General features: G+C 45.3%; 1 protein-coding gene across 1 annotated transcript in view; it reads right to left on the bottom strand.

Moving 5' to 3' along the window:
* AGBL1 (ATP/GTP binding protein-like 1) overlaps positions 1-26,858 on the bottom strand; it is a 509,246-nt gene that overhangs the window by 305,569 nt on the left and 176,819 nt on the right. Inside the window, exon 18 of the mRNA XM_004692971.2 lies at positions 9,951-10,131. Within this exon, the coding sequence (XP_004693028.2) occupies positions 9,951-10,131 (181 nt within the window). The remainder of the gene's footprint in view (positions 1-9,950; positions 10,132-26,858) is intronic.

Raw genomic sequence — 26,858 nt, 5'->3', positions numbered from 1 at the left:
GCTAACTCTGTAGTAGATGTGTTGCGAGCTGCGCGACGGCACCTCTGTGTGAGACCCTGGGTTTGCTTCATCCAGATTTCTGAGTGTGGAGAAAGAAAGCGTTAGGAGTGGGGCTGCTAAGAAGAAAGATGTCTGAAGGGGAAATTGAGAAAGAAGAATGGATGCTCCTCTCCCTCCTCACGGCCCCTCCCCGCCCCACCTCCTCCGCGGCAGGAGCAGAGAAAGCCTGGCGGGCCCTAGATACCAGAAGTGGCCAATGAGGAAGCGCAGCTCTTAACAAAACCAGCGCATCTCCCTACGAGCCTGGCCCCCACTTGATCAATGATTCTGCAACACTGAATCATTTTTAATTTAATGCTTCTGGGAAGTGAGGGGGGAACCCATCAACTGCGGGCACAGTTGGCAAGAGCTGGGTATTAGCATTTGGCAGCATTTATTATCACTGTTTATGATGGCATAAATTAGGTTTATGCTGATATAATTAATAACCCTAAATTTAGGAATAATAAATAGTAATATTTATTCCGAACTGCAATGTCTGAAGAAGGCAAATAGATGCTCAAGCTCCAGGTTCCCTCTCGGTGTGCAGGTTGCAGTGGGAAAGGGATTTATGCCAGGAAGCCCTGGGGACCCACTTCCAGGACTCCCTGCCCCCCCAAAATGTCTTAGCTACAGGATCTATGCAAGTGGCTTAATGATAGGACCGCAGGTGTTCCCAGAGCAAATACTCTGCACTCTGATCTCTATGAACCAGTTCGCCAGCAAAACTGTGTCACGTTTCCCTCTAAAGCAGGGCCCTCGGGCATTCTCTGGGCTCCACTGAGCACTGTGGGGCACCTCCCGACGTCGGGACAGAAGCAGCAGTGCTACGCTGTCCCCACAACCTCCCGCCCCCTCCCCAAGGAAGCAGAGGGTCACCCTGCAACCCCCTGCGGGCCACGGGTTGGGAATTAGTGCTGGACATTGGCAGGGGAAGCACACAGGCAGACAGACTCTGCCTTTTTTAAAGAAAACGGGATGTGTGGGCCTCCCTGGTGACGCAAGGGGTTGAGTCTCAGCGCTATGAAGCTATCAGCAGCCACTGCAGCACCAATTAGAGTGACCCCCAGGGCGCAGCAGACCTTTCCTGTCTCCCCGCTGCTCCTTCAGCAGTGGATTTCAGTTTATCCACCTGTTCTGCTCCCCACTCTGTCTCTGGTTAATCCTCTCGCCTCCCCACCCTCTGGCCCACACCCCAGTTATTGTGTGCATACATAAAAATAAATCTTTCTAAAAAGAAGAAAACATAAATATGTGTCTGTTTTTCAGTATAAAGTTGTCAATGAAAGATCTCTGAGGTTACAATAACCCTGCGAAGACTCCCTTCTGGGACTGGGAGACCACCCTGGCACTGAAAATGAACTGAGGCTGTGCTGTGGAGGGCAGGAGGAAAATGGGGAAAAGCATAATTCCTCAGGCCAAATCACCCCTCTGGGTCAGAATAACGGTCCCCCATCTTCGGCTGTAAGGCAAGGAAATCAAAGGGGGAGACTGAACGTCTGTACCCAACGACACTTAACACAGAGACGATGAGGTGGGGCCAACTCAGACGGACATCTGTGCCAGAATAGCCAGCCTCGGCTCCAGGTCCAGAAACTTCTCATTTTTCCTAAAAACAAGTAATGCAAAAAATGCCCATCCAGTAGTAACTCTGCTCTGTCCCAAACAATGCAAAATAATCTATATTACGAAAGTCCATGGTTACGGGATGGAGAAGTGGGGGCTGGTGGAGGCTGAGCTTTACAGGCTGAGAGAGGTCTGGGACTGGCAAATATGCTATCGGGAGTCTCCACAGACGGAGCTCCAGGCTCTCCCGGCCTCTCTGACACTCGGAACGAGCACAAAATGGGCATCACTTTCACTTTCCTGAGGTCTCATGACCCTGGGCGTCCTTTCTGGAGGCAGCATGGACTCCGTCTCCCAGCTTCCCAGCGCCCTCAGAACACACCGAACTTTCTTCTGATGGCTCTTCACCATGTGTTCACAGTTGCTCTTTCCTGCCCCTTGTCTTCCCCCAAAGTGTGGCCCGCTTCTGCCTCTGGGGCAGCACTGAGACCTCACACACAGGCTTATCGAACTCCACCGCAGAAGCCAAACACGTCAGTCTCTGCTGACGTCCTAAGGGCTTCTCACGCCAGCCTGGCAGGATCTCATTCTCGGTAAACTTTAGCCTGCTGGAGACTTCACAGTTCTAAAATCAGGTTCTCTCCATCCATCTTCCAAGACTCTTAGAGGAGTGGCAGAAATGGAGAACACGAGGGCACGGCGGCCCCTGGCTGGACAAAACCTTGCCTCGCAGACTGAAGGCAGATGTTGCCTCCTCAGCTGTCCATGACAGTCAAGTGCTAACACTTTCTGAGAGGGTGTCCGCTTCTAACAGGAGACTCAAGTATTCAGCCACATCTGATCTGGAACCACCCTGGAGAACTGCGATTTAAGAAAGATCCACTGCACCGAGAATGAGATTTAACCGATTTGCAAGCCCACTTTCCAAGTTTCATGCAGACCTTCCAGAGGAGATACCAGGCGTTGCTGGAGGCTCTGGTAGTGAGGCCACTGAGGGGCATGGGAAGAACATCACCTTTGTGACAGACAAACCAGAGTTGAGCTCCTGCAAAGTATCAGAAACATGACTGACCTTGAGAAGGTCACCCAATTTCCTCCCCACCCTAGCAAAATGGGAGGACTTTTTTTCATAAGTATAATAAAGTAAAATCATAATTTTCTCAGGTCAGCAAGTAATCAAAAGCTGGCTAATGCACTGTGTTGACGAGGGTGTGGAGACAAGGTGCTTTCACCCATCTGTGGTAGGATACACATCTGGCTATTCCCTAAATAACCTAACAATAATAACACGTCAAATATTTTATAAAATAGTCATAACATCTGGCTCAACAGAATACTTTTGAAAATGTGTCTTAGTAAAATGACCAGAGAAATTCGCCAAGAGAATAACAAGAATATCCACCTGTCTGTTGCTTATAATGGAGAACTGTTTGTATTAATTACGGCCCATTGAAACAATGAGATTGCGATTGTAAAAACTAATAATGCCATTTATAGTCTTCAGTAAAAGCAGATGCTGTTGGCTGATGAATTATCCTACAAAATATATTATCTCATGAAGGCTAAAACGGGTATGCATATTAGAAATATTGTTAAAGGAATAGCTGATATACCTGAAGCTGTCAAGTTACAAACACATGGTGGAATTGGTCTTCTTCTACTCGCTAATAGTGTTTGTGTGGAAGCAACCTGACTCGGAAGGCCTCCCTTGGGCGACATGCTAGAGGCTCACTGCACTCAACACGCTACAGTGGGGACCATGCCCCTTGCTTGCAGGGATGCGGTAAGTAGCTCTGAATTGGGTGCTTTTGCATTTCTTCTTGAAGCTTTCTCTTGACATGACTTTTTTAAAATAATGGTGTGCCATTTTTTTCCCACTGGAAACTATGAAACCACCTTCTATTTCGCAGACCAAGAAGTCCACTTGTATGGTGCCCAGCACAGTGCCAGGGGACATTGGGCCCTCAACCCAGGGATGCCTTGGGCATGTTTTTCACCTGCTGCCCGGGTTCCCAGCCCACAGCTCTTTACTCTGCTGCTCCAGTGCTTTTCAAACCACACAATAATTCCCCCCTTGCCAGATGGCTTCCAGAGACATTCTGCCAACCAGAGGCAGTAGAGGGAGACAGCAAGACGGAGAACAAAGAGAAAGACAAAGACACACTTTGCTTTCCACTTCCAGCTACTGAAACCAGAGCCACGCCAGAGACCAGCTCGGCCGGGTCTCAGGCACTGCTGAGACCTCCAGAAGGGGCCTGGTGGGGTGAGCCCGGCCACCTAGGGCTGTGCCCTGGGCCACAGAAGTTCTCTCCAGGTTCGACTCCCCACTCAGAGCCCAAACACCAGGCTCCAGTGGATTCTGCAGACTCGACTTCTCCCCTTTGGTCCCTCCACCCAGTAGGTGCTCTGCACCTGCCAACTCCCAGTTTCTCGAACTTTCAGACTTCGACCCCTGTGTGAACCACACCTCATGTTTTGAAACTTTTATTTTCTTGACTTTCCTGCATATCAGGATATATAGGAGCTATTCTATTTCTTCACATGTCCCGATTTTACAGAACACGACTCTTAAACAGATGAGCCGCCGAATGCATTCTTCAGCATTTCCTTAGGAACTTCACTGATGGCGACTGCTACTGCCCTCACCACCCAGAGGGGCTCTCCACACCTCAGCCTCACAGCGGGAGCGAGGCACCGCAGATTATTATCACTTCACATGGGGAGACATGGTGTAACAGAAACATGATCCCAGGTAATCTCAACCTGGTCATGGTGCAGATGTCCAACGCCCCAGGGCCCAACTCAAGGACGGCCGAGTCCAGCCTCCTCCACATGTGGATGCCATTTTCCCTCTGCCTTAAGGGGGTGCTTTGGTAAGACCGCGGTCTCCCCAACTCCAAGGTCAGGGAGAGTTCCCTCTTCCCTCTAACAGCCCACTGGGCCAGGCTCCTTTCCTCCTTGCGGGCTCCCTCCTGTAAGGACAACCGACCACGGAACAGAGGCCCCAGGATGCCCCCATGGACAACAGCACAGTGAACAGCACAGCAGCAGCCCTGCCCGCTGGGATAAGGCCGCGGGGCTCCCGCGGGAGCTCAGGCCAGTGGAGAAGCGCCCAAGCAACACCGGAGACTGAATTTCAGGAGCTCAGAGAGTATCAGCCATTCTCATTCAAATTTCAGTTGCATCTTATTATGGCTTATTCTTTAATGCAACTGATCTATGAAATTTAAATATCTGAGAACTGCTGCTACAGGTTCCTATACTGAAAAGGTCTGAAATACATTAAGCAGTTAGGGCTAAGGTCACATCAGCGGGAAGCCTGAGTCTATCAAAACAGAAGGGAAGAAACATGGCTCAATGCTCTGGGGCTCCCCTGGGGGCACAGGGGTTAAGGCCCAGTGCTATCAAGGTATCGGCAGCCACCGCAGCACGAGGTCCATCCCCGGCCAGGGAGTGGCTCACATGGCGCTGCAGACCTCTCCTGACCCGACCGCTGCTCCCCTCAGCAGTGGACTTCGTCAACCTGCCTGTTCTGCTCCCGACTCTGCCTCTAGTGAAGCCTCTCAACCCCCACACCTCTGGCCTGCACCCCAGTTCTTGTATGCATAAATAAAAATAAATCTCAATAAAGAAATAAAATAAAGGTGAACGCGATGGGGATAATATATGTCCTTTGTGAATGGTTAGTTGTGTGAAAATATAACAAGGAACGGGCAGTGAAACAGTCACCTGACAAAACCTCCCAGCAACAAGCAAGGAAGCATTCTCCAACAGAGAAAGCTGGTGAGGCGAGGCCGATGGCTCGGACCCAAGTCAGCTCCGAGAGAGAGGATGCAGGATGGGCCCATTCGGTCACACTGGGTCAAAATCACTGAGCGCTCCAAGGCCTTGTTTTGGCCCAGTCCAGGGTCACTGGATATGATGGTTTGGGTCAACAGGGATGATTTCACAGACCCTCCGCTGATGGGCTCAGCTTCCACCTGCATCTCCAGCCAAGGTTGGGAGGAGCTAATGGGCTAAACGGAACTGAACGTGGCTTTGGAGCTGGACAGACTAGGCTCAGATCACAGCTTGCCCCACAGCCCTGAGTGTGCATCAGCGCACCTGTAGTGCACCTGCTGTTCTAATTCTCTAGGCAAACTTTCATGTGTTTCTGCCTTTAACTAGCTCTGCCATCTTGGATTACCCATTTTACCTCTCTAGTCTCACTTTCCCTATTATTTGAAGGACTGGGACTAAATTATAAATAAGAACTCTCCCACATAGAACATTTGAAGTTTCTTCTACTCCCATCTCCTTAAATCCCTACATCAATGAAAAGTTCCAATTCTTTCTCTGTAGCGGCAGCTGTTTAAACTGCACCCAAGCGGTCACCCCCAGAAACCCAAGTTTTCATGTCTAGAAATTGGGCTAAAGGCCTTAGTCCATAAGTCTGGTCATAATTATGATAAGAAAATGTATGCAAAAGAGCAAGGTGCTTTCTTGGCCTACACTTTTTTTTTTTCCCCAGATAAAGCTTGTAAGTGGTCTTATTGAAATAAAATAAAGCTTTCACCACCCACAGTAGAGTATATGACTGTTGGCACTAACTTTAAATAGTCCCAGATAGCTGAAATTGTCAAGGATTTTTATCTGGGTTTTACTTTTATTTGTTTCCCCTAGAGCATCCAGCTATTACTTCTTAATGCTCTGGTGAGTACTTATAGTATGTCCTTCGTTTTTTACTGTTGATTGTTTCTGTTCCACGATGCCTTGGAAGAAGATAATCACGTTTGTAGAGTTCTATATCTACTAAGAATCAATACGCGCTGCTTCGCCTGTGAATAAAATGTTGTTGCGTGCTGACTTTATAAAAATGATTTTGTCACTCCCGCCTACCCAACAACCAAAGCCCAAAAAATGGAGGGGCAAGATGTCTTTCCAGCCTTTCGAGAAGCTCTGGAACCACCCACCCTCTCCCGGGCCCTGCATAATCAAGCCACCAGTATCACTCCTGCTACCGCTACTGTGTGTTCCTTTAGCGCACCGTGGGAGAAACTGGGAGTTAAGAGATCACTGCTTTTATTCTAAGTAGTTCTAAGACTCCTTAGAATGCTGCCCAGCAGGTCAGCAAGGTGTCAGGTTGTGTCTTCTGAAAACCATCCTAGTGTTTCCAGTCCCAGAAATATGTTCCTAAGGGATTTTGGCCTGATAAGACCCTCTAGATTTTTGCTAGAAAACCCTGGTTGTCTCCCTAATTGCAAGTATTGAAACCCCCAGCCCTCCTCAGGGACTCCATCACTGCCTGTACAACAGGAACATACTGGACTTTCTACACATTCTTGCAAGCTCATGGGGTCACATGATGACCTGGGAAAGTAAAGCATAGCCTGAGAGTTAAGAAGCAAGTTATAGTTCCAGTTCTCTAATTGTTATGCAAAGATTGCTTTTTGCTGATCAGACCACACAAAAGGAATCCTCTTAGATTTAAAAGTCAATTAATAAGAATGTGCCCAGAAAAAAATAAATGAAACACCAAAATGATATCACATGCTTAGGTAAATGACATCAAACATGGAAAGGACTTTCCATGAGGAAGTTAAGGCATGTTGGGGGGAATTTGGTCTTATCTGCGGGGTACCTCAAGGTGGGTAACATTCACAAAGCAAAGATCAAAACACAGAAAAATATCAAAACACAGAAAAATACCAAAACACAGACGATAGATAATTCAAGTGTTCTACACAGCGCCTAGAGCTCCACGCTGAAAGAAGCGTGTTCATGTTAGTCATCACAGACAACGATAATGATGATGAGTGGCGATGTCACTGAGAAGAAGCTGGCCTGTCCCAGCAACCAGTTGGGGCTGGAAATGAAGTCAACCCAGGCCAGGAAGGAAGATGCCATATCAACCTTTCAGCCAATGACTAGGCCTCCCTGACTGGGAGCAGTTGGCCACTACAAGGCCTGAGTTTGGACCTGGCCTTAAGAGCCCTTTATACCAGCATGCCAATTGTGTGCAAAATTACCTTTCTCGGGTCCTCCCTGGTGGTGCAGCGGGTTGGGACGCAGCACTGCAAGCTGGCCACAGGCACTTGAATGCGAGTTGGATCCCCAACCCCGGAGGTGACCCACATGGCGCAGCAGACCTCTCCTGCTGCTCCCCTCAGCAGTGTACCTCATTGATCTGCCTATTCTGCTCCCCATTATGTCTCTGGTGAAATATCTCACCACCCCTGCACCTCTGGCCTGTACCCCAGTTCTGTAAGCATAAATAAATATATATTTTTTAATTACCTCTCTCTTCTTGCAGAATTTGAATGGCAGGTCCACATATATGCAGGTTTATTTTTCTATCTGAAGGCACCAAGATCATGTTCAAGCAACGATGGATACTAGCTGGTTCAAGCCAGGATGCAGAACACACAAATATGGAGGGCTGATCACAAGTCTTACTTGGATTTTCAACTGTGCTGGGGTCGGAGTCCCTAGCCTCCCTGTGGGCCAGAGGCCATCTGTAGTCTGGGGAAAGGGCCAGAATTTCAAACTAGAGTTTCATCTCTAAACCCAGTGCTCTTTCCATTATCTACCAAACCCCAGACAGCTCAACAGAAGTAGAAATTTCAGGGAAAAAAAATCTGAAATGAAATATTAAAATGTAATCATGTCCTTTAAAATGCCTTGCATAGCTGTTTGCCATCCATTGAGACTCAGAAACTTGCTAGTAAAATCCCTGCAGTCTTATGCAGGGCAGGGACATGGGTGGCTGTCCGAGACTGCCGTTTAACGCTGAAGAGCACGTGGCCAGTGCTAGCTGACTTCTGTTGGGCCAGGTGGGAACACTGCTGGGGTTCTGCAGCTTGGATCTAAGATGTTTAACTGCTACCAGAGGCCTGACCGATGCCCATCATGAAGGGATTGGCACTGGCTCCTCACAGGTGCTTGAAGACTCACCAGGCTCCAGCCAGGCAAAACTGAAAGACCCTGTTCTCCACCCACAAAATGACTCCATCAAAGAAAATGAAGTCTAGAAGCTACAAAACCAGAACACTTGATGGGAACACATGGATGACTCACTTATCTTTCCGCTTGTATTTTGAATCTATTGAGGTTTTATTTTTATAGTCTGTAGCTTTGACTTGCTTGCATTTTGGCATAGCTTAACATATCTTATCATTGGAATTTATTCTGATCCTCTTTTTATATTTGATCGACTATATATTTTTAACCTTTTGAATTTATCAATATCCTCTTTTGTGTTTATCCTTTGAAGCTAGTCTATCGTCAGCTGTTTAACGTTTTTCTTAAGTTAATTACTATCTTTCTTACAACATTCTTATTTAAGTCATTTTGATGTTAATGCTTTGAGATTTTGTTTTCATATTTCTTTATAATTTTCACTTTATCTCTTTGCTGCACCACTTTGCTTTACTTTCTGTGTTCCAAACATGTGCTTTTGTTTCTTTAATCGTGACACTATAAACCATAAGTGCTTCGTCATGTTTAGCTTTTGAAATTATTTTCTTCAATTTTTCTGTTCATCTTACTCTACTTTTTCCGTAGGAAATGTCCATCCTTGGAGGAAGAAGGGCCATATGTTACCATAGGAAGGAGCCACAGTCTCCTTATTTGTAAATGTTAATCCTGCTACCCCATGCTCTTCCCCACGTGATCCTGGAAACTAGCTCTGGCATCTGGATCTTGGCTCAAAATTCTGAAAGTGCCGATCCTTCCAACAGAGCTCCCCTGACTCCAGGTATCCTCTCCCCATTCCACCTCCCAAGGCATGTCAGGACACATGTCGAGCTGGGGAGAAGAGGCGCTACCCCAAGGTTCTCCTTCAGCTGAACAGAGCAGCCACACCACTTACGGCCATTCCACGGGCACTTTACAACCACAGCAGCCATCCCATCTAGAGAAGATGGCAGCCTTATTATAGCTGCATCTGGAGCCCCATAAAGTACAACCCAGAGTAAAGATTCTCTGCAGTAAACATTAACATGTAAGTAAAAGCTGGCCTCTTGACTGGGAAGAGATCTGTTTGAGCCCTGACTTTGCCACTAACCCACTGTGGAACCTGAAGTCACGTGATTCACCTGGACACCGATTCTCCTTTTTGAAAAGGAGAGTGTTGGGCTAGATTCTTTCTAAGAACCTTTCTAGTGTTCATCACCTGTGAAGCTACACTTTCTATTTGAAATCTATGAGGATGGCATCTATGTGTATGGAAAGTATGCTGCTATTTGTACAAGATAATGGTGCCCATGAAAATGTATTCCTTTCAGAAGACCAAGACCACCCAGTCGCATCCATGTGTTTCCATGGCAACAGGAATCAAACCCCAGGTGGGCGGCCACCAGACGTACTTGCCATTGATGACACCATCCGGGTTGAGCATGGGGATAATTTTGAAAATGAAGTTTTCCCTCAAGAGCGTGGCCACAGGGTCACTGCTGACCAGGAACTCCAGGGCCCCCTTCATCACCCAGCTGGCGTTGCTCTCTCCTGGGTGAACTCGGGCGGTGATCACCTGGTATGGACGCTGCCCTATGAGAAAAGAACAAGTGGACGTTAAACTGAGAAACATTCCCATTCTCCTGAAGACCGTACCCACACTGACACCACCTGGGTGATGACCAGAGGCTGACTGTTTATAATATACAGTTGACCTACATTCACCCACGGACAGCCTCGTGGCTTCTAGCATTGCGTATACAGTAGAAAGTTAACAATCAGGGTCAGTGCCAACATTTTCAGGGTTTAGTGGCATGACAGGAAGCAAAGGGGCAGATCTCATCAAGACCACGAAAACAACAGTGGACTCCCCAGAGTCTAGTAGCATGATGTTGGATGTGACAGATCTGAACTGAAATCTTCCTCAGTAACCACAAGATCTTAGGCAGATGATTTCACTTCTCTAAGACTCTTTTCTCGTCTATAAAGTGGGGACAATGATACTGACCTTGGCTGGTTGTTGTGAAAACAAGAGGACTCGAACATGAAGCATGTGGTGAATTGCTTGCCATCTGTGACACGTCACTCCCCTCCCTTCTCTGAGAAAATCGGCGGGTAGGGCAGACCCCCCCCCCCCAGCAGACAAAGGAATCGGCTCAGCACTTACGTTGGAAATTTACAAGGGAAGGATGCTGCACCATCCTCGCAAGAGGGCTGACAAAAATGCTAACGGAGAGAGCTGGAAGACTTCACTTTGCACAGGGAAGCAGGGAAGCACACATTTCCTGTGCAAGCCCAGCACCATAACTGACCGAGCCAGACCTGATGGTGAGGCACTCAGGGGACAAAGGCAGGCTGGCCTTGCTCTGTAGTAGAAGACGTCTAGAACATTGCTGTGTTGAGAAATATTCTGAAGCATGTCTGGGATCAGGTGGAAATGTTGTTTTGTTCTACTGGGGACATCTGTCTCCCATGCTCTTTGGGAGAGAAGGGAGGCGAGGCATCTAACCTTCAATGCACCATGTCCACTTCTGTTTGGTATTTGTGTTTTTTGGACTCTTCCCTTTGTATCTGTCCCCCAATTCCTCATCACTTCTAACCCCACTCGAATGACACCTACTTGCCTGTTAGCAGCCTAAGAATTACACTAGCCATCTTTTCCCAGAACACTCAAATCCCAGGATGTAAATGTATATGGTATAAACTGCTGGTTGCCTGGCCAACAACCCGTCTCCCCGTTCTTCTTACTACCAGACTCCAGATAATCTGGAGGAAGAACTTGCCCAGGTTAGAACATCAGCTTCGTGGGTCCTCTTGTGGGTGGGAGTAGCTTTGTGACAGAGTTGGAGCCCAGGAGAAGTGATTGGCAGCATATAGGTTGACTCTAGAAAATTGATTAAAGGAAACAGTTTCTTCCTGTCATGAATATAGATGTGACATGATATGATATGATGATATGACACTTTCAGGTGAGGAATTCACCTTTAGAATCAGTCATTTGCAAAAGACAGTGACCCTACAGGCAGAAAGACCCCGGGTTCTTGGGATTTTCCTGAAGCAGCTTTGTCCATCTCCTAAGTATCTGAGTCACACACATGGCTATTCAGCATCAATGGTGTGGCCCCTCTGCTGTGGCACCCCACCAGACTCTACTCTGGCTGATCTGAGATCAGGTTTAAAGTCATTCCAATAATAATGTTACCTCAAATGTCATGCATTCAAGTGTGCTGTCTAGACTGGGGGTGGGAAGTGAAAAGGAGAATTGGATTAAGAGTATTGATATGTATGATCCAAAAAAAGAAAAGCTGAGGGCCATGAATTTGAGAAATAGCCCCCGATGCTTTTTCAGGAGAGTGGCTCGAGATAGCACGGCATACAAATCAGAGAGCAAAGCTCAGAGCTGCACTTCCAGAGCTCAGCTTCCAGTGCCATGTCTTCCATCTGAGATGAGTTACTAAGTTTCTGCAGAAATTGTGCATGGGATCAGGTGTGTTCCACATAAGACTAACGATTCACTAATTGGGATTTAACTAAATAAGCAAGTCACTGGGGAGAGATTCAGCCAGCTAGCTGAGCACTGTTGAAGTTAAGTGAAGGTCAGCTTTCCCACCATATTATTTGCTCACAATCACTTTTCACTGCTTCTAGAGCACACTGCATTGGCAAGTCAATAAAAAGCATGTTGAGAAATAAAGAGGCTTGATGAATTTGTACCCAATCAGTGGCCTATTTTCAGTTCTATAATTCCATATCACTCTCTTTGTCGTTTTTGAACTATATTCATTTACAGCATATTGAACAACAATAGCAAATGCTCCCAGCCCAGCAAGAAGAAATAGAAAATAGCTTAAGCACTTATAAATTTTCAGCACCAACTGAACCTTCTCACTGTCTGAGCCAGTTGGCTCCTATTGTCTGAGATAACCAGTACAATGTTTAGCATGGGCTTTTGATAAGCCAAATGCATTCCTTGCAAGCAGATATCTTCAATGTGTGTGTGGGTGTGTGAGTGTGTGTTTATCTTTAGCGAGTCAGGTTTGTAATCTGCTAGACTGCTATACACCTTACGGGTGATTCTGAGTAGCTTGAAGAAGTAATTGGAGAAAGTTGTAGGTTTCCACGAAGACACAAGCAGCATTTCAGCCATTCCTAGTTGACTTTCTTCTCTAGCTCTCAGTATTTATGACAAGTGTGCAGTCATATCGGCGAGTTAAATGGATGGGACCATTCAGTTGTAGCAGCAAACAGTGCACCAAAAGGCCTTCCATGAGCAACAGTAAGCAGCACACAGACATGTGCTTTGCTTGTAATAGACAATTGCAGTTTTAATAAATTCATCACTGCTTAGGGCAGGGTAAAGGGTGTCAGGTATCTGCATTTTTTCTCTGCAATTTATAAAATCTATTGCCTGGTTCAGCTAAAATCTATGCTAGAGTCAAGGTCTGGCTACATTCTAATTCTTAAAGTTACATATTGACTTTATGTCAGTTGGTAATGACATGTGTAGAAAGAGGTTAGAAACAGGGAGGGGATTAAAAATGCCAAAGAGCTATCGGACTCAAGGTCAGTCAAAAACTAGTAAAGCTGAGCTACACAGATGTCCACTCATTTATTCCTTCTTTCTTTCAACAATATATATTAAGCTCCATCTAGAATTCCACATGTTCCAGAAATCCAAGAGAAGGAATGGTTTCTAACCTCAGGGAACAAGTAACAGTCAGATAGGAAAGACAGGAACACAGAAAATTGTTTTACTGTGATCAGGGTGATGTGACAAGACATTTCAAAGCACAAGAGAATGCTAATTACAACACTGTTTAGAGAATAATATAACAACTAGAAAGGACTTAATGTGCATGCACAGGAAACCAAGTAAGGAAATGATATAGAGACCAGAGTACTATGCAGCCATCAAAAATACACATAGATCTTTCTCTTCTTGTGTTGACACAAGGTACTAAAATGACCAGAGCATCCTACCCTGTGTAGGCATAGTTGTGATGTTTACTGAAAGAGTGTCCATATGGAGACACATGTGGGTAACTTTGATGTCTGTTTCCCTATCGAGAAAGTCTGCCTCCTCATAAACTAGTAATTGTATGTCAATTGTCATCAGGGCAAAATATATTAAATATCAATAAATGATAAGTGTTTTCAATATCAATAAACATAAGTATTTTAAATACCAATAAATCATATTAATTTCATGGAAGAGGTAACACTTGACCTGTTTCATTCAGAGTGAGGAAGAGTTTGCCAGGTGAAGAAGGGAAGGAAGTGACAGAAAAGAGCTAAGCCAATATATCTGCAAAAGCATGAGGTCATGAAGCAATGAATTCCTGAGAAAGAGGACGTGATCTGATGCAAGGGACGCGCTCACAAAACAGGAGGCGAGATTGGCAGAAGGCCAAGAGCGCTGCACCTCTTTCTGTAGACCTTCTTAGCCCACTCTAAGGAATATGGAAGCTCTGGAAGCCCCATGCAAGATCATTAAGCAAGGGTGTGCTCAGGCAGGAGTTCCCTTGGAGCTAAAGTCTCAGAGTGGGACTGAGGGGTGAGAAATGGGCCAGGAACAAATCATGACTTAGTTGAGGTCAACCTACTCTCTCCAAGAGAATGGATACCAAGACCTGACCCAGGGCAAAGGGCTGAGGAAGGAGACAGGAAAATGGAAATGGAATTGGAAATGAAGTGGCATCAATGCAAGAAGACTCTAAGAAAAGGGAGACACGAGGAGGGTGGTGGAGGGAAGCCGTTTCCCTGGCATAACCTACATTGATGCTTCCGCAGCAGGAAGCCCACTGGGTGTGTTTTCTGCACCGTGTCATTTTCATTTACCAATATATCTTGAAAAATCCTTTTCCACCTATATATATGGATTCTTGTGCCTCCTTATTTTAAAGTTAGCTTTATTTATGGTATAATTTACATATAATAAATTTTACCAATTTTAATGTTACAGCTCGCCGGGTTTTGACAAATGTGCGCAGTGCTGTAAAACTCCGGTGATCATGACCAGGACGCTGCTGCACTGCAGAAGCCGCCCTCGCCCGCCCTGGCGTGCAGCCTTCTCTCCCCGCCCTCGTCACTGGCAGCCACCACCTGCTTTCTGTCTCCATAATATCGTCTTTTCTGGAATTTCATAATAATTGATTCATACAGCTTAGTATAACCTTTCTGTCTGGCTACTTTCCCTGGGCAGAATTCAGCGTGATGCTGCAAGCGACAGTATTTTATTTCTTTTAGAAGCAAGTGACATCCCAGTACACCACACACCCATGGGTAGGCCATGATAAGTATTTGCATTATTTCTAGGTCAGGGCTATTCTGGATGATACTGCTAAAATCCTTTGCATAGAAATCTGTCATTGCTGTGGCTATGGAATGGCAGACTGTCCAATAGCACAGTGTCACCTTAACAAACTGCCACCAAACCATTTTTCCAAAGAGCTTGTACCAGCATATTGCATCTGCAAGCTCACCAGCAGTGTCTGGCCGTTCCAGTTGGCTGAATGTTGATGGACCCTTCATGCTATCAACTTCTTGATTTTAGTCATTTTAATGTGGAGGCTGTATTGTCTAATTGGTGTTTTGATTTGCACTTTCCCAATGACCTACAAAAATATTTTATGCCATTTGGCTGCTCAAGTATCTCCTTAAGTAACTGAAGTAACTGTTTCAGTCTTTTGCCCATTTTAAAAGCAGGTTGCTTGTCTTACTATTGAGTTTGAGAGTTTTGAGAATATATAATCTAAGTTCAATATTTTAACAGTCATATGTTTAGTAAGTTCTCCAAGTTTTTTATTCTCTGGACTAAGTATGTGAAGCACAAAATCTTTTTATATGATAAAATAAAATGTATCCTTTATTTTCTTTTATGGTTCAGACATTTTGTGTTCTGTCTAAGAAGTCTTTGCCTCGTGTAATGTAATGATTTTCTTCTGCAAGATTTAGTGTCTAAGTTTTTACATTAAAGTGCTTTTACAGTAGGCCTTGCAAGCTAATTTGGGATTGCGATATAATATAAAGGATGAAACTCCTGTTTTCCCTCCTGCGTAATCTTTTAGAATTTTCTATACTTCCAATGTTATCTTCTGCAAATAACAACAATTTTATTTTTTCCCTCTTCAAATCTTGAAATATTTATTTTAACTGGAGGGTGGGATGCTACTGGCATCTACTGGTCTCTTTTGGGTAGATACCAGGAATGCTGCCAAACATTCTACAGGCACAGGACAGATTCCACAAAATGTCAACACATGTGAGAATGAAAAACTCCAGCTCACTCCACAAGTCAAATTCTTCAATACAATATTATATAGAATTGATAATAGTGGCAATCCTTCTCATTCTCCCACCCTCAGAAAAAAGTATTCCACAGTTAGCCATTAAAACATTTTAAACCGGCCCTCCCAAGTGGCGCAGCGGGTTAATGCACTGCAAAAGAAACCTAAGCCACTTCTGCACGAGTTGGATCCCCGCCTGCCCCGGAGGTGACCACATGGCGTGGCAGACCTCTCCTGACCCGCCCGCTGCTCCCCTCAGCAGTGTACTTCGTTGATCTGCCTGTTCTGCTCCCCACTCTGTTCCTGGTGAATCCTCTCACCCTCCGCATCTCTGGCCTGTACCCCAGTCTGTATGAATAAATAAATAAGTCTTTAAAAAAAAAAACATTTTAAACCTCTTTTGTGATACAAATTCATAAAATTGGTATAAAAGAAATGTATCTCAACACAAGAAGGGCCATGAATGACAAAACCACAGCTAGCATTGTGCTTAATGGTGAAAAACTGAAAGCCTTTCCTCTAAGTTCAGGAACAAGAAAAGGATGTTCTTTCTCACCCCATTCTCCAACATAGTACTGGAATTCCTAGCAGAACAATTAGTCTAGAAAAGGAAATAGAAAGAATTTGAATGGTAAAGGAAGAAGTAAAAATATCACTATTTTCAGAAAACATGATGATATGCATAGAAAACCCTAAAGATACATCACAAAAAAGCATTAGAAATGCTAAACGCGCACAATAAAGTGACAGTTTACAAAGTAATATGCAAATATCTGCTGCATTTCTATACACAAATAACAAATTAGAAGAAAGTGAAATTACATTTCATTTATTACAAATGAAATTACAAATTCATTTATAATCATATCAAATGGGATAAAATAATCAAAGAAATAAATTAACAAAGGAAGTGAAAGATTTATACATTGAAAACTACAACATTGTTGAAAGACTTAAAAGAGGCTAAGAAATGAAAAAAATCCTCCATGCTTTTTGGTAGGAAAAATCAACACTGTTAAAGTGTTCCTCTTACCTAAAGTAAATCTAAAAATGTGATGCAATTCCAATCAAAATTCCAAAGGCATTTTTACTGAAATAGAGAAAATAACCTAAATTTTGTATGGAGTCATAAAAGACCACAAATAAACAAAGGAACACTGAAGGGGCTGGAGAAACAGAGGCAACCCCACCCAGATGTCAAAGTATACTACAAAACTATAGTAATCAAAACAGTATGGTATTGTAATACAAATAGATGCACAAATCAATGGAAGAGAACTGACAGCCCAGAAATATGGACAGCTAATTTACAACAAAGGTGCCAAGAATTTACAATAGAAAAAGAAACTTTTTTCAATAAATTCTGGGAAAACTAGATAATGACATGTAAAAGAATGAAAATAGACTGCTAGCTTATAATATACACAAATGTTAATGTTAATTCTAAATAAACTAGAGACTTGAATATAAAGTACAGAACCATAATACACATGAAAGAAAAATTAGGTGATACTTTCAACGTCAGTTTTAGAGATGTCTTTGGGGGTTGAACTCCAACAGGAAGGGAAACTAAAGCAAAATAAACAAAAGAACTATGTCAAATTAAAAAGATTTTTCACTGTGAAAGAAACTATTGTTAAAATTAAGAGACAACTTACTGAATGGAAGAAGAAATTTGCAAACCAAACAAGTTTTAATATTCAAAATATATGAATGACTCATACAATTCAATGAGAAGAAAACCTGATTAATTAGTAGGTAGAGGATCTGACTAGACACTTCTCCAAATAAGATGTACAGATGGCCAGCAAGCACTGGAAAAAGATATGCAACATCTCTATTTGTTAAGAAATGCAAACCAAAACAATAAATTATCTTCATCTCACAACTGCAAGAATGACTATTACCCAAAAGACAAGAAATAAAAAGTGATGGGGAGATATGCAGAGAAAAGAGAACACTTGTATACTACTTGTGGAAATTAAATCAGTGTTGCCACTAAACAGTATGGAGATTCCTCAAAAAAGTTACACTAGGGCCCTCCCTGGTGGCACAGCGGGTTAAAGCACAGCACAAAGAAGCTTAAGCCACTTCCACATGAGTTTGATCCCGCCTGCCCCGGAGGTGACCACAGGGCACGGCAGACCTCTCCTGACCTGCCCGCTGCTCCCCTCAGCAGTGTACCTCGTCGATCTGCCTGTTCTGCTCCCCACTCTGTCTCTGGTGAATCCTCTCACCCTCCACATCTCTGGCCTGTACCCCAGTTCTGTACGAATAAATAAATAAATATTTTTTTAAAAAAGTTAAACTAGAACTACCATATGATCCAGCGATGACACTTCCGGGTGTTTAGACAAATAATATAAAAACTAATTCAAGAAGACACATGCATCTTTTTTGTCCACTGCAGCTTACACACAATGGCCAATATAAGGAAACAACCTAAGTTCCCATCGATAGCTAAATGGATAAAGATGTGGTATTATGGTAAGTAAAGTAAGCCCAAAAGAGAAAGACAAATATCATATGATTTAACTCATGTGGGGTAGAACAAACAAAACAAAAACCAACTCTTGGATTAAGACAATAGAAAGGTGGATCCTAGAGGGAGAGAGGTAGGCACAGGCGGTGGACAGAGGGTGGCACATGGGATGCAGGGGAGTAACGACAACCTTTGGGGCTGGGGTGCTGTGATCTACGCTTCTGCAGAGGTGTGAAGCGATACTCCTGAAATTCATGTAAATGCGTGAGCAAATAAATGTAAATAAAGTAAATAACCAAAGAGGGGAAAATCTCCTTATTCAAATTAAGAACGTTAGTTTCTATTACTACTTGCTCAGGGTTTCTTTTTTCATTTTATTCAATGTGTTTCCTTTTTATTTCAATAAAATTGGCATCTATAATATCATACTCGTTTCAGGCATATAGCATAACAATTCGATATTTTTCAATATTGTAAAATGATTGCCATAAAGTCTTATAAACATCCACCCCTCCCCCCCACCCCCCCACCACAGAGTTACAAGTTTTGTACTCATGATGAGAAATTTCAAGATTTGTCTTGCTGAGAGTTCCGTTGACACAGCTGAATTTATATCAAAACTCAACTATATTTATTTTATAATTTTGTATTGAGATGACATTGATTTACAATAGTGAGTGTGATCCAGACATACAGGCTCACACAGCCTCAGCTTGAAGTGTGATGTCCGTCACACCCAACACCACTGCTGAGAGTTCTATGTTCAATGGTGGAAGACCATTGGTCAAATGATTTCTCAGAATTTACCGAAATGAGTAAATGACTTCTTTATTCTGTTAACACGGTAAATTATATTTACTGGTTATTCTTTCTTTCATAGAAAATGCTGAATACACACACACAGTTACCACCCAGCTATAACAATCATCCATTCATAGCCATGTTGCTTTGATTCACAATTCTTTGATTTACCCTTCACCTCTTACAAGATTATTTTCTTTTTCTTTTTTTTTAAGATTTATTTATTTGTGCACACAGAACTGGGGTACAGGCCAGAGGTGCAGGGATGGTGAGAGGATTCATCAGAGACAGAGCAGGGAGCAGAACACGCAGGTCGACAAGGTACACTGCTGAGGGGAGCAGCGGGCAGGTCAGGAGAGGTCTGCCGCGCCCTGTGGGTCACCTCCTGGGCAGGCGGGGATCAAACTCGTGCTGAAGTGGCTTTGGCTTCTTAGTGCTGTGCTTTAACTCACTGCACCACCATGGAGGGCCCTCTCACAAGATTATTTTGAAACAAATAATACACTCCATTTTATTTCCATGTTGATTGATTTTTTCCAGTGATACCAACCATACATTTCTGAAATAAAATTAATTTGACTACAATATATTGTCTTTTATGTAGTTCTGGATTTATTGGAACCTTTGGGATTTTTGTCCCATGTCCCATGAAAGAAAATGGTCTGTAATTTTTCTTCTTATAATATCCTGTCAAAGTTAGATATCAAGACTCTCATGTGTTGGAAAGCATCGCCAATTTCTCTTTCTCTTCTATGGAAAATGTTAGAAGATTGGAAATCGTTCTTCCTTCACTGTATGATATAAATCGTAGTGAAGTATTGAGATTTAGAATTTTCATTTTCAGAAGATTTCAATTACAATCAAACTTACATCATAACAACTCAAAATTATTTTCAGATACTCAAATTATGTAATAAAAATCCACTATTTATCTTCGATTTCCTCTTTTGCCAGTTTGGTAATTATAGTTTTCTGTAACTGGGCCTTTACAGCTATTTTTTTTTTCAAGTTTATTGTTGTGAAGTTGTTTTAAAATCCCTCTTACTATATTTGAGACTATCTATTGGTAGTATCTTATTTTTATTTTCACGTAGGGTTTTCCATGCTTCTTCAGTCTCGAGATGCGCTTATTATTTCCTTTTTTCCAAGAACTAACTCTTCATAGTTGATTTTCTTTATTATACCAGTTTTCTCTTTCATAAATGGTTGCTCCCTTGTTTTTACTTTTCCTTTACTCCACTTTTCTTTATGTAATGTTTCTTTTTACAAAGAACTGGAAGCCACTTTTATATTGTTTCTCCCTGTGATGGGGTTTCATAAATGTAAATGCTTTTTGAAAAGAATGTTACTGAAAGAAGAGTTCCGAGTGCACCACTAAGATCGAGTTTGTTACATATTTATCACTTTAAGTGCATCAAGCAAGAACATAATGACCTCACGCTTCCTTACCCTATGAGTTACTGGGAGGGATATATTAAAAGCTTCCAAAGATGGCTTTGTGGATTCCTCCTCACAATGTTGCCGATTTGCTATTAATTCTAAAATTATGTTATTAAAGATGAATATAGATTGGAATTCATCATGTTTTCTGAACCTACATCTTTTTGTTGTTACACCTATTTCTACCAAAGCACTTGCCTGAAACTTGCCTTGGTCTGTATTCCTGTAACTGCTGGATTTCTTTTGTTGAGCATTTACTACTATGTGCATTTTTCTTCATCCCTTTACTTTCAACCTTTCCATAACTTTTCACAGGTACGTTCCTCTGGAAAGTACCATATAGTTGGACATTGCTTTTTTATTCATCTAGTATTTTTTTTAATTGGGACATTTAAATTTATACTTGATGCAATCAGTGAAATGTGTGGATTTAATGTGCTCATTTTATTATTTGCTTTCCACTTCTCTTAATTATCGCATAATCTATTTTCTTTCCTACCCTGTCTGCATTTGGGCTGCAGGGGTTCTCGCCCTTCTTCTTGCTTTCTTCTCTGTTAGTTTGGCAGCTTGAGATCCCTTTTTCTTTTTAAATTAGTCACCTTAGGGACCACACGGTTCACCTGGGCTTACAATATATTTTATATCTACTAAATTTTAAAATTCACAAGACATCTATACTTATTGCATCATAAGGTCAATATTAATTTAGATTAACTCAAATAATACTCTTTTAATGACTCTTCTCTACTTACTGGACTTTCAACCTTTCGGTGGTTTTCACTGCCCTTGTGCCTGAAAAATCAGGCTTGAGTATCCGCTAGTTTCTGTCTGGCAGGGGAGATGAGCCTCCCTTTTTGCCTGGAAACAAAGCCATCTCACCTCTGCAGTGAGCCTCTGCTGAGTATAGGGTCACCTGTCCCTGTGCGGGACTCCCCCTTTCCTCCTGCTGCCCTTGCACCTCCCTCAGGATCTGCGAGTGTCCCAAGCGCCCTCACCAGTGCACAGGGTTGTCTCCTGCTTTGCAGAAATCTGACTCTCTCTTAATGTGCTCATTGCACATTGTTTCAAAAAAAAAAAAAAAAGAAGAAGAAGAACTTTCCAAATGCTTTAAGTTTCTTATGCCCTTTTTAAAATAAAATAAACTCTTCTGTTGATTACCTTGGCTCTCCCAGGGAAGCAACCCTAACATGAGCAAATAATAGCATTGATTCCTGGTGCGTTCCCAATTTCTTAGAATTTCCCAAATAACGTGAAATAGAATTCCTGAAATCTAGTCCGTGTCTCACCACTGCTGGCTATCTGGCAAGCTTAACAGATCGTTTCGACCAGCACCGCTAAAACGCACGAGGTCGTATGGAAACACATGACTGCACCTCTGTGGCACCTTGCAGCTGAGGAGAAGCCTCCATCTACACGACTCCTAGCACCAGGAGCAGCTGTGTGAGGTAGACAGCCTGCACTCGTCTCCCCTGTCCCTAAGACAGAAAGAAAAAAAAGCAAGAGAAAAAAATGTGTCCGGAAGCACGACACAGTGTGCTCGTCATTTGACCATGGGTTATTCAGTGCGTGTTCTTAAGAGGAGGCTTATTAACAGGAAATGAGTACTACTGAGGAAAAGCGTGAGGCTACAGAGCGGAAAACAAGCACCACGCAAGTGATGAGTCAGGAGACCTGGGTTTGAGACCCGGCTCTGACTCGTACTAACTGAATGGAATTGGGAAAATTAAACTCTTGAAATCTCTGCTTCGGACCCAAGAAGTATGGCTCTCGTAGCTCTCTTGGCATTAAATCAAATGATTATCATGGCCTTCTGAAATACGTTAGATAAAAGTGAAAACTGTAGCCGACGGTTGCAATCCTCTCTGATTCTATTATATCCTCCGATATTCTTTTAATAGCGCTGCTGTCAAGGAGCAAAATGACATGGCGCTTCGTCTCCTTTTTTCCTCTCTTTCTAATATTCAGATACAAGTGCTAATAAACTGTGAAGTGGTCCAAATGAGAGGTGGCAACAAAAGGAAACAGTCCAGGTCATCACTGCTAAGAGTTAAAAATGAAAACCACCCGGGGCAGGCTGGGTCTCGCCCCCAGGCCCCACCCAGGGGGGAGTCCTGGAGGGCAGCAGGGTCCCTCTGCTCACACACATCTCTGCAGAACCGTGCTCTGGTTTTTCTGCCCTCTCCACCACCACAATAAGAAACTGGGCTGCTCAGCGTTTCCCAGCAGTCCTCACGGCACTTGCCTCGAATGCCAAGGTCAAATCCTCAGCTCACTCCTAGGATACCCCGCAGTGGCAGGACAGCTCAGAAGGCTGCACTGTGCCTGCCTGTCAGAGCCTGTGGGAAGCACCCTCACACCAGAGGTGACGCCAGAAGTTGTGACTTGTTCCTAGGAAGAGATCTCTGTTCTCCTTCTGAGTTATTTCACTTAGCACAATCCCCTTCAGCTTCATCCATATTGTCACAGATGGCAATATCCTGTCCTTTTTCATAGCTGCGTTGTATTCCACTGTGTATGCACCCCACATCTTCTCAACCCATCCATGTAACCTAGTGCACTTAGGTTGGTCCACGGTTTGCCTATTGTCAACAGTGCCGCAGTGAAGAGAGGAGCGCAGAGCAACTTCAGAGCACTGGTTTCACAGTCTTCAGGTAGATACCTCGAGGATCAGGATTCTGGGCTTAATGGCAGGCCTATTTTTAAGATCTCGAGAACTGCCACACTGGTTCCCACAGGAGCCAGACCATCTCCATCCCTGCTAGCACTGTGAGGGCTCCTTCTCCCCACACCGTCACCAGCACTTGTTTCTGGCCCTTTTGATGTGGCTCATCCTCACAGGGGTGTTGTGGTCTCTCCTTGGGGTCTGATCTGCATTTTTCTGGTGATCCGTGTGTTTTTCAGTGCCTGTCGGCCCTCTGAATGTTTTCAGGGATATGGGTTGGAGAGTGGGGAATGGAGGGCAGACACCCCCTGGGATCAAGGACATCTCGCAGGAGGGGCATGAAAGCAAGGAGGCAGCAGCCGTGTGACCAGACCGAGCCCCTTGGGGAGCTTTGCAGAGGTGGGTGTCGGGAGGACGGGGAGGTGCAGAACCCCAACGTGACTATTCCCTTTGCTCATTTTCGGCTCGTTTGCCACACCACAGTGCTCAAGTCCAGTAAGGGAAGTCAGCCATTCCTGCTCCTCCTGCGGGCCGCAGCCCCCAGCACCGGGGAGGGCTCCCAGCACCGGGGAGGGCTCCCAGCACCGGGGAGGGCTCCCAGCACCGGGGAGGGCTCCCTGGAGGACAGAGCTGCTCAAGTAAGTGGTCAATCATCAGACTCACTGTCTGGCCACCCGGCAGGTCTCCACGCGTCAAGTGGTGCAAGATGAGCTTCCCGCCCAGCACCCAGTACTTACAGCACCCTCTGTGTGCCGAGGACGACTCCAAACTCTGAGGCGATCGGGAGGCCCCCACTCGTCCCCCAAGAGACGGCTACTTATTGGGCAAGGAAGAACCGTGGCTTTCTAGAAGCTGCCTCAACTACAGCAGCGTCTCTCCAGCTGTACTTGGCTTGCGACTCCCGCGGTCTTGTTAGAAACCCAGCTCCCGTTTCAGCCAAACAGGGTGAGCCCTGAGCTCCTGCATTCCTGCCGAGCTCCCAGAGGCCCCGTGGACCAGACGTGAACCAGCAGGGAGCTCCCTGCCCCCGTACAAACAACACCAGCCACGTGGGCCATTTTGATTTTTTCCTAGTAGCTGCACTTTGAAAAATTAAAACATATTTTTCACAATAAATCCGGATCAATAGGTCGGACATGTCAGTATTGCCACCTCCACATGTAATCAGCACATGAAATGCGAATGAGCTCTTCAGCGCTCCCTCGATGCTAAGGCAGCAGAAGGTGGGCTTTCCGCCTGCACTGCCCCTCAGCTCCAAATGCCACATTTACCTGCTCAACAGCCCCTGAGGCCCATAACTGCGGAGGCGAATAATATGGGCCCTGGCCCCTCTAGCAACCCGCTACCCGAAACCCCCACGCTTAGCAGTAAAAGTTTATTATACCCCAGTGGAATAGAATTGAGATATAGAGGAAGTGAATTAAAAAATAAGGCTTTTCCCCCAAAACGCACACACACTTTGTTTCATGCCTCCAGTCTCATGACACAATTCGATTTGAAAATATTACAGACTCTATTTCTTTGCAAGGGGCAATCTCGCTTTCTTATTTTTACCCTTCTGTCTCGGAACGAGAAGAAAGTGGGCTCAGATAATGGGTATAAATGAAAAGAAAATCAGGAAATCTATTCCTGCACAATTTTCAGATAACCAAGAGGAAGTGGCGTACTTGAGGCTGGGATAACAATTTTAGACTGTGCATAAATATGAGCAAATGCATCTGCATCGCCTCATCTGCAGCCAACTGCCCCAGCTTTTTCTGGAGATTTCGTTATATTATAATACGCTGGAAATAAAAATAATACATCTGCACTATAATGATACATAATATACACGGTATAATAATCCGGTATTTGGATTGAGTTTGAAAAATTTACTACACGCAGAAATGGCAGTCACTCGGGAGAAGTGTGTCATCGCATCAGGAAAATTGCAGACAGATGCTGCTTGGCTCACCCCACCCACCGTCCGCAGATCTCAGCCAGGGGTGTTTGCGATTCTGCCTCAGCCCTGTTGGCTTCCTGGAAACCCAGGCACTAGCTCATGGCCCCCTCCCTGCCCCGCCCCTAGAATCCACGCTGCCCTGAGGAGAGCATGAGCAGCTCCCCCCATTCCCAGGGGGCCTCGGGAGGGCACTGACACCCACAGACCACCAAGGGTGCAGTCGGCGCCCGGGGCTGGCTCTGAAGTCCTCGCAGGCAGATCCATGGCTCCAGCCACTCCTGCCGATTCTCCCGGCCTGAGCAGGAGCGCCAGAGCCCTGCGTGCCGCCACCTGGAGAAACACGAGCACCCAACACGGATGGACACGGGGCCTCACGGGCTCCACGCAGACACATGCAACAGAATCCACCTCGCTATCCACGTTGGGGCCTTCAGGAGCCCCCCAGAGACGTGAACCTTGACGAAGAGCATTGAAAGAGCCACTGGCTTTGCTCAGAAACTTGGAACTAGTTTAGTGAGTAATTCTGCTCCCAGATCACATACAAGGGGGTTCAAGCTTTGCTCTTCCCCACCGTATTTGCCTGAATGTAACTAAACAGGGAAGGAACCCAAAGTCCTGCAGGGAGCAGGACTCTTGTTTCTAAGACAGTTTTCTCCGGAGGGATGGAGAAAGCCGAGAGGAGGCAAAGAGTAACGGGAGAGCCCATGCGACGGGCCTTTGTCAGCGAGAAGGAGGGGCTTGCGTGCGGCTGCTCACTGCACACCTCACACGGTGCCAGCGCTCCTCAGCACCGGCCGGGCCTGAGCCCCAAGGTTCCGACTAGCTCAGGCAGTCGGAGAGCCAGCAAGTGAAAACCACAGGAGGAATAAATGATGGCCTGAGTCATAGGACCAATAAGGTGGGAGGAGAAAACTGAAGCGAATTAAGCCCAAAACACGCGTCGCTTCCCTGTACGGGAGCACAGCAGCGTGGGGGAAGCTGCCAGGAGCCGTTACTCCCCGAGACAGGGCCACCGGGCCCAAGGGCTGGTCAGACAGCCAAAGCAGGGCAGACGCGTGTGGACTTAAGTGGCAAGATTATGTCTCCAAATGAAGGCTGAGGGGCCAGCTGCGGAGAGGTGGGGGGCAGGTAAGAGAACAGAAGGCCGCCAGGCTCCGTCCAGAGGCTGGAGGGTGAGCTGCCTGAGCCTCACCTGAGGGGCTCGGGCTCCCGTTGCCTGGCAACCTCCCTAGCCAGTGAAGCCCTTCAAATGTATTCACCTGGAGAAGATGACTGCGCACGCAACAAGAAAGAGCCCCTGGCAGCCGGGGCTCCTGGGGCTGGGAGCAGCAGGGTGGGGCCTGGTCTGCCAGAGTCCAGCTGAGCAGCTCAGGGCACATTTCAGCCCGAAAGCGGAGAAACCGAGGCCGCGGTCTCCCGCCGCTGCCAGGGGGCTTCTCTCAGGAGCCAAGCGACTCCGGCTGCCCGCTCCCCGCTGCCTCCCGAGGCCCCCCCGGGGGGGGGCAGCCTCACTGCCACAGTCCTAGAGACTGGGCTGGCGACCCTGCTGCCCCGCGCCCTGACCCCTGGCTGAGGTGCCCAGGGTCCGCCCTCCTGCCGGGCGCTGCAGGTCCTGACTTAAAAGGATAAAGTCACGGGCCCTCCCTGGTGGCGCAGCGGGTTACAGCACAGCACTGAGAAGCTAACGCCACTTCAGCACGAGTTCGA

The sequence above is a fragment of the Condylura cristata genome, unplaced genomic scaffold (genome assembly GCF_000260355.1).
Source record: "Condylura cristata isolate star-nosed mole 26May11 unplaced genomic scaffold, ConCri1.0 scaffold00035, whole genome shotgun sequence".
Lineage (NCBI taxonomy): Eukaryota > Metazoa > Chordata > Mammalia > Eulipotyphla > Talpidae > Condylura > Condylura cristata.
This window is presented reverse-complemented; position numbering and strand designations above follow the sequence as displayed.